Genomic DNA, 13,485 nt, shown 5'->3' with positions numbered 1-13,485 from the left:
TTCTTCTTCTTCTTCTTCTTTTCAAATAAAAATGGCTCCACCGTTTTATCGGTGATTTTGCCAATATCGAGTAGGTAGAAGTTTAAAATTATAATATAAGTGTATAAAACTTGCGACCCGAAGTTAACCAAACAAAAAGACACCAACGGCAAACAGCAATTGGCACAACACATTTGACATTAAAGTAGACTGCAGCAACGATATAGAACCAGGGTAATAAGTCTGTTTCTCAGCTTTGTTTATCTGACAGCCAACTAGATGCAAGTTGTATTTCAATATTAGTCAATCATAACGGCCCTATGTCTACGCACTGCGAATGCTGCCATGCCATCGGCACTGAGAAACAGACTTGTTATCACAGCATTGCTCCGTCCTTAGATAAATAACGTCTATGAATAAGGGGTCTATCTATACTAATCTATACTATTATATAAAGCTGAAGAGTTTGTTTGTTTGTTTGTTTGAACGCGCTAATCTCAGGAACTACCGGTCCAAACTGAAAAATTCTTTTTGCGTTGGATAGCCCTTTGTTCGTGGAGTGCTATAGGCTATATATCATCACGCTATACCCAATAGGAGCGGGGCAGTAATGGCTAATCTCAGGAACTACCGGTCCAAACTGAAAAAATATTTTTGCGTTGGATAGCCCTTTGTTCGTGGAGTGCTATAGGCTATATATCATCACGCTATACCCAATAGGAGCGGGGCAGTAATGGCTAATCTCAGGAACTACCGGTCCAAACTGAAAAATTCTTTTTGCGTTGGATAGCCCTTTATTCGTGGAGTGCTATAGGCTATATATCATCACGCTATACCCAATAGGAGCGGAGCAGTAATGGCTAATCTCAGGAACTACCGGTTTCAACTGAAAAATTCGTTTTGTGTTGGATAGCCCTTTATTTGTGGACCGCTATAAGCTATATATAATCACGCTATGACCAATAGGAGCGGAGCAGTAATGGCTAATCTCAGGAACTACCGGTCCAAACTGAAAAATTCTTTTTGCGTTGGATAGCCCTTTGTTCGTGGAGAGCTATAGGCTATATATTATCACGCTATATTCAATAGGAGCGGAGCAGTAATGGCTAATCTCAGGAACTACCGATTCGAACTGAAAAAAATATTTTTGTGTTGAATAGTCCTTTGTTTGTGGAGTGCTCATAGTTATATATCATAACGCTATGACCAATAGGAGCGGAGCAGTAATGGCTAATCTCAGGAACTACCGGTTTCAACTGAAAAATTCGTTTTGTGTTGGATAGCCCTTTATTTGTGGACCGCTATAAGCTATATATCATCACGCTATGACCAATAGGAGCGGAGCAGTAATGGCTAATCTCAGGAACTACCGGTTCGAACTGAAAAAAATCTTTTTTGTGTTGGATAGCCCTTTGTTCCTGGAGTGCTATAGGCTATATATCATCATGCTATGACCAATAGGAGCGGAGCAGTAATGAAACATGTTGCAAAAACGGGGAAAATTATGAGTTTTGAGAGCTTCCGTTGCCTGCGCTGCGTAAACGGTTAAAGTTATGCAACAATGATGTATGACGGGATTGTTTCACTTAAAAAGTTCTAAATAATATAACAAAGTCCCCGCTGCATCTGTCTGCCTTAATGTGTTAAACTCAAAAACTACCTAACGTATTAAGATGAAATTTGGTATGGAGACAGTTTGAGACCCTGGGAAGAACATAGGCTCCCGGGAAACTACTATTTTTATAACGGAAAACTTTAGCCTGAATAACTTTATAACGCGGGCGGAGCCGCGAGCAAAAGCTAGTTAGTATATAAAGCTGAAGAATTTGTTTGTTTGAATGCGCTAATCTGGAACTACTGGTTCGAATTGAAAAAATATTTTGTGATGGATAGCCTATTTATTGAAGAAGGCTATAGGCTCCTCAGAATAAGAACAAGCATAGAAGGAATCTAAATTACCCTCATATACTTGTACTTTTTTTCAAATAGGCCAAAACCGTTGAAAAGAACGAGACAAATATTATGTTGCTAAGGTCGGCTTGCGTACACATTAAAATTATCAAATGGTTACCTTTGGTCCTCTTTATGATGCCGAATTAAAAAGCAAATAAAATGTCAAATGTTCCAACTTGCCAACCTCAAAACCATGTCATAAACGCGCCCACACAATTTATTTACATTATACTTCAGCGCGTGCTTTTCAAAAGTGGCTACATGTTTTGTAATATTTTTGTTGTTAATTTTAATAAATACACAGTGCTGTTTAAGTATAATATAGCCCTACGAACAAGCAATGGCCTGCGTTATTGTGGGGTGTAAATCTCATTCTTGTCGTAAAGAAAATGAAACTGAAATCATCAGCTTTCATCGGTGAGTAAACAAAAAACCTAATATATTTGCTTAAACCCTGTACATAAGTGCAAAAAGTATTATTTATTAATCTTTATTATGCTGTAGTCATATTATAATCTGCTGTTGGCCATTCGATACAGTAATTATTAAGTATTTTTCATTTTTATCAATTTACGTAGTCGTGTTCAATAGTGTTGTTCTGCATATTCTGTCGATAACATAGATGTTAGTATATCGTAGTTGACTATTTTGCATAAATTGCGTTTTACTTTCAATATACGGTGGTGAAGTGGTAAAAGCCACTTGGAAACCGTGCGCGAAGGCTGGGGGTTGAGGAAACTATCTGATTTTCATAGTGTGTTTCATTGCAGATTCCCCACAGATAATGCTATGAGGCAAAAATGGATCGTTGCCATAGCTCGTCCCAGTTGGCATTGGAAAAAACAGCACCGTGTTTGCTCTAAGCATTTCGACAAAGTTTTATTAACATTGAAATAAGTTATCAAACATATGTGACATGAATGATACCGCTGTGTTTTAATTTTATTGTCCCATTTTAGTAGCTTCTGTCAAATTACACCTCTTGGGTATCTTTTAATCGCTAAGAAAGTCAGAAAAGAACAGAAGGCGTACTGGCTTTCTCCTAAACGAAATTCCGGCCGATTTCTTGTTTGTTACTTACAGCGGTTTCCATTCCTTCCGAAATTTCTAAGATTTTCTTAATTTAATAATCTAAATGCTAAACCATTTTTGTGTGAATGACGTTTCGGAAGGCATGGAAACAGCTGTAAATAGCAAATGAAAATTTGATAAAATTTAGCTCGAAGAGAGCCGGTAGTTCTATAGTTTATTGTAATTTAACAGCTTCTTAACGAGTGATTTTATATACCCAGACCTCATTTGGTACTTGAATACCAAATTAGGGTTTTGATATCTTTTATAAAGGTTAAAACCTTTATCTAAAATAGCATTTTGCAACGGTTTGTAGTTGACTGACCGAAAAGTGTTTATTTTAGCAGGTCTGTGAATTTACCATAGCCGATAGACAAAGCATCTATCGATATCGATAAGATGTCAGAAGAGATCGCAACACAATTAAATTTCTTGCTGTCAAAGACAGAGTACACTCAAATGTCATAATGTTACTTCTATACTTGTCATTGTTCTGAGATAGGCTCTAGTTTATTGGTCTCTGCTATAGGCTATATGGCATCACGCTATGACCAATAGGAGCGAAGCGACAATAAAAATGTTGCAAAAATGGGGAACACTTATTCTTTTGGAGAGCTTCCGTTGCGTGCATTGCGTATGACGAATTGTTTCTATTTAAAAAATTACAAAAATATCATAAAACCAAGTTCTGCGCCGCATATATTTGCCTGTCTGAACGGGATATACTCAAATACTATCTAACAGAATTCTATGAAATTTGGTATGAAGATAGTTCGAGACCCTGGGAAGGACAAGTTCCTTTCTCTCCCGGAAAAATATAGAGCGGGACTTGTATCCCGGAAAAATTTCACGCGGACGTAGCCACGAAAAAAAATTATAGACGAGAATATATAAACTTATATAATATTATTTATATACCACTTATATAATATTATTATATAACTTGATATGTAATTTTTGATTATTATGATACGTATATTTAAATGTTACCACAAAAAGTGTTTCCAAATATATAGAGGGTATTGATTGGCGAATTTCTTGTTTTTTTTTTTTAATATTTTATTAAACATTTAGCAATGAGATTGTTCAATTTCGGCTTTTATACTATTTGTGTACCACGGCAGTACGTTTTAACTTCCATAGTCGTCTAGATTGAAAGAAAAGTTAAAAGTTTACTATCTCTTTCCCTCATTAAGAACATGGTGGTTGTGTCGTGAAATTAGTTGCAAAGAGTATTTTCTTTGTTTACGTGTCGAATTCATCGAACGATTATAAGCGCACGAAATTTAAAGATTATCTTTTTGCTATTTATGGAATACTATCACAATATATCATACGTACAATTTTATTCGTGGACTAACTGTTAAAATGAACAACGGTGAGAGTGGCCCGAGAGGCAGGGGCCGCGGTTGGCAGCAACCCGACAATCAGCCACGAGAGCTCCGCCGTCCAAGGATTGTTACCGAGGACTCAAAAGGTATGCAACTATTAACAAATTGTCCGGTTAATTCATTCAGTATACTTTCTCGCACCGAATCCGGCGCGGAATGACGACGTCATACCGGGCCACAGCGGACTGCGTTTTTCATAATTATAATGCTACAGGTGAAAGTAAGGATTTTCATTTGTAATGACGTTGATTGTCCCCGACAAACATACTAGATCGTATCGAATAATATTTTTTTTTCATATTCAACAATTTTAAGTAGGTCCATCTTCTTTATCAGTTTCATGTTTTTTTGATGGTGTGTTTTATAACTTGCTTTATATTTCGTAGTTGAACCTCTGAAATCAAATTTGTCTGCGGATGCTAAGGAGTGGTACCCACCAAATTACACTTCTCAAGCTGTGTCAACATTCAATACTGATCCGGCACTCTACAGACCCCCACGTTTCTCTGTACAAGATCGGCTTCGTCAAGCTCAAGATCAGAATCCTTATAACTTGGAAGAAATGTCTTATTGCTTGGAGGAAGCTGATAATATGGATTTGCGGGTTAGTAATTACTTACATGTTTACCTAATTGTAGTCGTAATAGATCATTTAATATATAATGCAAATGTTAAATAACTTGTTGTAGGAGAATATAGCAAACTTGATAACCGTCATGTGTGAGATAACATTTGACCCTGGCAAGTTTGACACTCTCTGCGGTCCTCTGGTGGATTCTTTTGCTTCTACATTACATGATGAAACTTATACAAGACCACTTGTTGATGCTATTGTGAACCAGGTTGGTTAAATAATATTTTATAAATAGTTAAATAGAAATTATCCAACTCACAGCACCAGGAAGTATTTGATTTTGATTTATGCTGTAATGTTTTTTGGTTAAGGTAATTTAATGAAATGCATGGTGGGTATTAAAGGAAAATCATGAAAAGTCTATATTAATAATAAAAATAATTTTATTTCATAAAATAAATATTACGAACAGAATAAAGTATAGTGTTCTTAACCTAAAGGGCACATATGAAAATTTGGTTTAAATAAATCACATTCTACAATCTATAGCTAAGGACTAAAATAGATTCCTAGGAATTTGTATGATAATCAAACTATATCCTTTAACAGAAGGTAACAATGTTTAAAGTTATCAAATAACATATTCCACATATAAAATATTTATAAAACAATTTATAAAATATATATATATATATATAATGTTTTAACATTATCGTACATATACAATAGAATAGTATAAAAATGTGTACAATCTTTTATTTTTTAAGTTTTATATAGGAATAATCAGCAAAACAAAATGTAACATTTTGATGTATTTTTAAAGGAAAATAATTATTTTACCCCTAAAAACTGTTTCAATGTAGTTAAGAAACATTAGAAAATTTGATGACACTCTTCTCATACTATTATCAGCAATCACTACCTAAGCAGATATGGCTGCAATACAGACAAATATTTATAATAAGGAGACTCATAATCAACTTTACTTGATGACTAACCCAGTAAAACATTTAAATTTTAATTGTAATCCCATCAATATTGTAATTGGCATGTATATAATATTTTATTTGGAGGAATGTACCTATAATTGTATGAATTTCTGTAAGTAAATGCATAAAGGCCAGCAATTCTTTTCTTTCATGTTACTGTACCATTGCTACCAAGCCATTTGCAAGCAAGCCAATAATCCGAACTAAATGTTTGCAAAATTTCATCTCAATTGGTGAAGGATAACTGCTTTAAAATTTAGTTGTAAGATTTTACCCGAACATGCAAACATTGCAAGTAAAAGAAAAGCTTGTAAAAATTATTTTCTTCACAGTCAATAGGTGAAGCAAACTTCCGTTACAATGGAGCTCGATTGTGCTCAATGTATGATTCACTGGCACATCCTGAGGAGTCTGTATTCCGTGATTGCCTGCTAGAGCGTTGTTCAGCAGAGGAGAACAAAATCATCAGTGGCGTTGAGACTTCAGAAGAAAACATGCGTGGGTTTGCAATGTTTCTTGCAGAGATATACACTCAGCTTGAAGACAGCCAAGTAAGCAAACAAAAATGTTTACTTCACATACATCCAGCTTTTTCATTCACCTAATAAAAGTTAGACTATAAAGAAATATAGAAGACATAAAAATGGTTGACCGACATATAAACTAATTTCAATCAATACATTTAGTTTAGGATTGGATGTAATTTGTATTATATATACAATATTTTCTAGGGAGGAAGAATAAAATCTTTAGGCGAAAGCCTCTGCAAAGTATTGCTGCATTTACTGGACACTGATAAAGAGATCAATATTAAGGCTGTTTGCCAACTTCTAAAGGTAAAGTTTCTCTTTAAATCACAGAATGTAATGCGTATCACTCATAGCAGGTAATGTGTCTCTTTCTACATTCCATTCGTATATCTCTTGATTGACGTCTAGTTCAACATTTTCCGAACTTTATGAACTGATTGACAGCATCTGTCTGCTGTTTGTCACAGAAACCTTTTAAAGACCTGTTCGAAGAGAGATGTAAAAAAAAGAAGCTGTATTTTCATATCTCTCTGTATCTCAAGATACAAAGATATTGGATTGTACATAATAGCTTTCGTGTGTGGTTTCCTGATGATTGTTATGAAAAGTTGTAGGTATTCGTTTATATTAAAATATAATGTGCTATAATACATTATTATAGCACAACATATTTTATAGTACATTTTTACATTATAACTGCCGTCTGTGATTCGCTAAACATGTATTATGTATGTCAAATACCTATTCAAAAACCGCCGTAGTGCATGTAGGGCTCGTGCATCGAGGGATCTACTACTCCGATCACTGGAGCTAAATTAGCTATAGCCGTTTTAATTCGTTGTTTAATATTACATTTGCATTTCCTTTTTTATGTATACTACTTGATAAAACATTGACTGTCATAGAAATATTTATTAAGTAAATATTTCAAGAATATTATGGTTTATAATTCGAAGGCGTTGTACAGTCTTAGTATCCGTAGGCCAGAACGACAACCTTCAAGTATCCAGTCTATAATCATAATTATCATTTTATAAAATTATACTTTTCCAGTTTTGACTGAATTTAGTGTAAGAATTCCTTAAAAGGAATTAAATGTAATAGTGCACGGCGGCAAATATTTTCATTCTCAAAAATATCGCCTCGAATAGTGGGTGGGTCTATAGACTGATGTTATTTGTGATTTTATTCGTGTGAGTATTATTTAAAATGTCTCTGAAGTCCTATATCCACTACACCTTGCTCTAAAGCAAACAAAATCCCGGTTACCCTCATATTATATACATACTCTTACATATTATATATCTACTTAATATTTTTCACTTTGAAATTACAAAACCTAATCGTTGTTGGTGAGCCAGAAATATAATTTGTAAAAAAATGGGGTTGGAACGAGCAATTCATATTTTAAAGTGCAAGAATCGGCGCGTAGTGGGGTAATCGTTTCATCCGTTTTTACAGTGCGTCTCAGTTCGATTTTTTACAAAGGCTCATATTTTATTGATTATTAATCAAATTTTGTTTTTCTTTCTATGTTACATTTTAAATAACAAAAATGTTGACAAACTTTATTTTAGAAAAAATGTTAAATAGCCTAGTATTCTATTGTGTGTGAAGTTGTCAGGCATAGCTCTGGACGCGGATTGTCCGTCGGGCATGCACGCGATGTTCGAGCGGCTGAAGCGCCGCGCGTCGCTGCCGTGCGTACACGGTGTGGTGGCGCTGCGCGCAGCGCGCTGGGGGCTGGCCGAGCCCGAGCCCGCGCCGCGCGCCGCGCACGCGCCCCACGCGCACGCGCACGCGCACGACGCACGCCGCAAGCACGACCGTACGTACCGATACACTACCACACTAACCTGGCGACAACTCTTCCACTATCACTTTTGGCGTCGAAGTAAAAAAAAATTTTATCTCATACAGCTTTTAATTTTGAAACAAATATAGATTGTATAAAAACCGTAATGATTTCGGCAAAAAATACTTTATACTCCGTATTTTTAACTACGTTTATGCTGTGACCGTTATTGTTTTTTTTTTTGTTTCTTTTAAGTGACAAATGGTGAAATCGAAGGCACTGCGAACGAAGGTTTTATGGCCGATGGACATAAGCTGACGGCCGAAGAACGCGCCTTCCTGCAAAGTAACCTGCCACCTGGCAAAAACGCCGCGTTGGAAGAGGATATACTGTAAGCCTTTTTATTAATTCTATATAAATTTTGCTTTGGAAAAATTGTATAACTTAATAATAATCTACAACTCACATTTTGGCAGTGTAGATAATGTTGTTTTTTATAACAAAGAGAAATTGACTGCGATTTTCATTGATATAAGATGAAAAACTTGTAATTTCCTTTTATTTACAGTGAAGAACTTGAAAACGAGGCTTGGGACACCGGCATGGACGCGGAGATGCAAGCCAGTTTCCTTGAGTTTTTGAAACTATCCAATCAAATAAAGCGATAACCGCACTTGATTTTAACCTTCTCGGGAGACAGACCAAGCTTACTCCACTAATTTAGGAGAAGAAAAGAAAAAAAAAACAATAAAATACAGTAAAATGACAAAAAGATAAGTTTTAATAAGTCATATTCAATAACGGTAGGCGTGACTTCCACAGATCATAGGTAGTGGTTACTGATAACTACTTATACGAGGGTTGTAACAAACAATTACATCCATAGTTTATTGAGCCGTAATGTATGTTATAAACATTATAAGCATGTAGAAATCTATTTTATTAAATTGGCATTTAAACAAAGCTACAGTCGTTAATCATAATCGTATTACGTGTCGTCAAATTTGTTATAGTAGGTTACCAATGATTCTGGGATTGAGATGATTTTCTTTCTTAATTCATTGTAATATATTCACTACTTAACACACGATGTCCACGATACATATACAAAACGAAAATTGCGCATCTCGTTTTATGCTTAAAATCACCATGCGTCACATCATTTTGTTTTTATGGACTCCAGTAAACAATTTACTTCCTAAATAGTAAGATTATAACTTATAATACAGAAAAAAAATCTTATTTACCTACACTGCTCTCAAGAAGTATATCGGCCATTGCATTCGTTACAACCCTATTTAGTACATTAATTGCATGTTGTCCTTGGGTGTTCACCGATGCAATTTCTTGTTGGTACAAGTTGCATCCGAGTATGTGCCGTAAATCAATACATGAAAGTTCATACTTTAACTAGGTGCTCCTAAAAACACTATGCCTTTGAATATTATATACATTTACCATTTTATTTTGTTGCTTTTTATCATAACATTAGAAGAAACTAGAGTACTTGACAGTATATAACAATTTATTATTATTAATAACATATAATGCACTGGTCTGTCACACCCAGGGAATGGAATTGTGTTTACGTATAGCAATAATATTGTAACTGTTGCATGATTCGATTTTTATGAATAAATTCCTAGTTGCATTTGTTTTTTGTGTTCTATATCTATACGTAAACACGACTGGAATTATTTTATCGACCCAATGTAAACAAGCCTGAAAATTAAATCAAAATTGTATTTTTGAAGTCTCTAATCTTAAGAATGATTATATACACGACTAACAGCCGTTTTAAATAAACAATCTCAATCTTAACCTTCGATTCGTTCCTGAAAATAAACCAATCATAATAAGTCACTTGTAAGCATATCAAAAAATCTTTGTTCTGATTGGTCTATTTTCGTTGGATTAAAAAGAAAAACGATTGAGATCGTTTAATGGAAACCGTGGTAGATGTATAGTCGCGTCTCACGTTCACAAAATCATGATAAAAGAAAGCCGTTAGCTGTTGCCGGGTAATTCTCGCACACATTGCCTATACATACTTTTTATACAGTTTTTGCTATGAATTATAATTTAAAAATGTCCCATACTTTTTTCATAATTGTCAGTCTTGCTATACAATTTGGACGTAAAAAAAACGAAGTCAATAATTTTATCGGCAAAATACGACAATAAAAATGCACCTCCAAGGAACACATGTTAACTAGCTCTAAAGGTGTAGGCGTCAGTTACTTTTGCCCCAAAAAAAATATTATTTATTTTTGTTGTCCACCGACTCGAAAAATGTTATCAATGATTTACGGAATGGGTAAAAACAAGTTACCTATATTAGAAGTTTAGTTGGTAGTCAATTATTTCATTTTTTCTCCAGTCCTCTTATGAGAAGTATTAGTCTGAGGACTCTGCTTCTGTTAATGGGAGTAGTAAGTACCTATTAATTAAAATCATCCCTTAAGTCCCTCCTATGTAAACCAATGTTTATTTTTAAGATTTGAGGCATCTCTGTAGCTATGTTTAGCTAGCTTATCTTGACTAGCTTCTAACAAGTTCTTTCAGCAATATATTGCACTAGAACTTCCAGAGGCTTTTACCCTAGCAGTAATATTTCATTAAATCTATTCGAATGCGTCTCGCCTCACGTCCTACAAATATACACTGTAAAAATCAGTTGCGGACTTCATTTTCTGCAAGTTTTCTTGCTAATCTTAAACCTCGTCATCACCATAAGCTCTATTGAACATAGATCTCTCAAAGATTTCAAGGCGGAACTGTCAAAAGTGGCCTGCATCTAGCATAATCGTAAACCTTGTATGTAACAAATTTCTTCAAATGTGGTTCCGAAGTATAATATGAGCATTTTTATTATTAGATCAGATCAAGATATTCATATTTTTTGTAACAATCAGTTTATCGTTTTGAAATCCTTATTTTAATTGTCCGCTCATAAGGTTAATGTGCAATGTAAGTATCGTGTCGGAGCTTTTATTTCGTTACGCGTACAACAATTTCACTGCGATGCGCCCACGCACATGAGCCACGCGAAACGAAGTCGGCGACGATACTCTATGGTAATAGGGCCTTAGATATCTAAGACGTGTATATAATCTAACCTTAGAAAATTGGTAACACAGTCTGAAATTAAAACGGCCATAACTACGAGGCATTGTAACTTGTTTACATTTCGTCTACTACCTAATATTAAGTGATCTCAATTTATTTTTTGAATTGTAGTAATATTATGCGAAAAAAAAAACAAAAAATATGTTAGGTTAGAGTTTAGTTCACATAGTATCGTTGTTAGTTACTGAAGTCAAAACTTCTAATTCGATGATGATACAAATAGACTCTTTGCTTCCATTCCATATATAAATCCAAACACATAAATGTTCCATATTATTTGCGCATTATTTAGTAGGAGGAATAGGATATTTCAATTATTGACCGTGCAATTGTTTTTATTATTTCACTAACATGAATATTATTAATTTTTGTAATTTCGTCATATTTCGATTCTGTAAGTTAAATAATGGTATTTGTATTTTTATTTGCATGTGACTTCCGTTAGCACAAATCATTTATTTCCTTGCGGGATAATTTAATCCATACTCTCAATACATGCTCTGGATGCCCACAAATCCACAAACTTGTTGAAATTGGGTATAAAATTAATTAATTTGCGTTGATAGTAGAACAATGTTTTACTTCAATTCGCCTATTTGCTATGAGTGAGATTGTATGATAGTGTTGTGTGTAATTTTTTTTTAATGAATTCCTTCAATTTATTTTGCTTATAAATTTGTTCACCACATACCAACATTTTTTTATATTGTTTCTTTTATATAATATTGATACCTATGATTTCGTCGTATTAAAACACACGTTGAAGAAACGATTAAATGCTCGTTTAAGTAGCTAGTTGTTTCTCAATGTTTTGCGTTGGGTCGGTCATTAATTAATTTTAATATTAAGGTGGACTCTGATGGGCGTGATCAGAGCGTCGATACGATATATTATGAAAAAGTATAGGCCAAAATGCTTATTTGTCTTTTTTAGGAAGTCGTATTAAATTATCCATTTTAGTTTATAACTTTATATAGTTTTATATTACGTTACGCAACCTACTAGTATCAGACTAATAAAACTTATAAGTGACATACAAAATATATAAGAACTTTGCAATGTTTATTTTGTTTCTATAAAAGTGGCAATAACGTTTTGGTCTAACATGATATGTATTGTGAGCACAATGTAAAGATTCAGATAGTGTGTCATCGAAGACATCTAGTGCGGCACGGTAAGACGCGAGGGTAACCAACTAGTTTGCGTTTTCAGTACAGTCTTATTGATCTAAAATACTTAAAGATCAAGGTTATTTCCAAATTTAATGACTTTAGGCGTCAGTGTTGCTCCAACATTAAAGAACGGTTTTGTTCGACAGATTAAAATGCGATGACATATTGTATGAATTTTTATACTGTGACTCTACCAAGTATATTAACTTGAACATTCTCACTATAAATGCTTACTAAGATGTATATCTACAATATACATCGTGATAATGAATTATTGGAGTGCTATCCGCAATAATAAACTTTTCATAAGTATTTAAATTACACCAGAAATATTTATTTGAAGCAATTACAAAATGCTTATATTATTCCATTGTATTTTTGTTGCAGTGATATTATGAATGTTATAAGAATAAATGGATATTTTAATAAAAATCATTTAAATACATAATCTTTTATTAAATAATCAATCCCTTGTCATTCATTTCGGTATTTGACTTGAGCTATAATCTAAATATATATAACTTAAAGGTGACCGACTGACTGTCATAGTGATCTATTAACGCACAGCCCAAACCACTGGACGAATCGGGCTGAAATTTGGCATGCAGGTAGATGTTATGATGCAGGCATCCGCTAATAAAGGATTTTGATTAATTCTACCCCCAAGGGGATAAAATAGGGGATGAAAGTTTATATAAATCCTCTTAAATTTTCGACTGATTGAACTGAAATTAAAGATTGGAGCTGCTATGATGAAGACGTTTGCTTAAGGTTATAGCTTAAGGTCCATTTTTCATACATTTTGTTTCACCTTTAATCTGGGTAACTAAACAAGTATTGCCAAGTAAAGAATTTAAATTCACGTCTAGTTAGTGATTAGTTCTCGCAGTTGAAAGAAAAAC

At 34.1% G+C, this 13,485-nt stretch overlaps 1 protein-coding gene across 1 annotated transcript; it reads left to right on the top strand.

Moving 5' to 3' along the window:
• Positions 1 to 4,158: 4,158 nt before the first annotated feature.
• LOC115453954 (polyadenylate-binding protein-interacting protein 1) lies at positions 4,159 to 11,544 on the top strand. The gene is made up of 8 exons (XM_030182683.2): positions 4,159 to 4,480; positions 4,781 to 4,998; positions 5,084 to 5,236; positions 6,290 to 6,508; positions 6,689 to 6,793; positions 8,105 to 8,315; positions 8,538 to 8,673; positions 8,851 to 11,544. Exons 1-8 carry the CDS (start codon positions 4,372 to 4,374, stop codon positions 8,948 to 8,950), a joined length of 1,251 nt encoding a protein of 416 aa, XP_030038543.2. The 5' UTR covers positions 4,159 to 4,371; the 3' UTR covers positions 8,951 to 11,544.
• The last annotated feature ends 1,941 nt before the right edge of the window (positions 11,545 to 13,485 follow it).

The sequence above is a fragment of the Manduca sexta genome, chromosome 26 (genome assembly GCF_014839805.1).
Source record: "Manduca sexta isolate Smith_Timp_Sample1 chromosome 26, JHU_Msex_v1.0, whole genome shotgun sequence".
Lineage (NCBI taxonomy): Eukaryota > Metazoa > Arthropoda > Insecta > Lepidoptera > Sphingidae > Manduca > Manduca sexta.
This window is presented reverse-complemented; position numbering and strand designations above follow the sequence as displayed.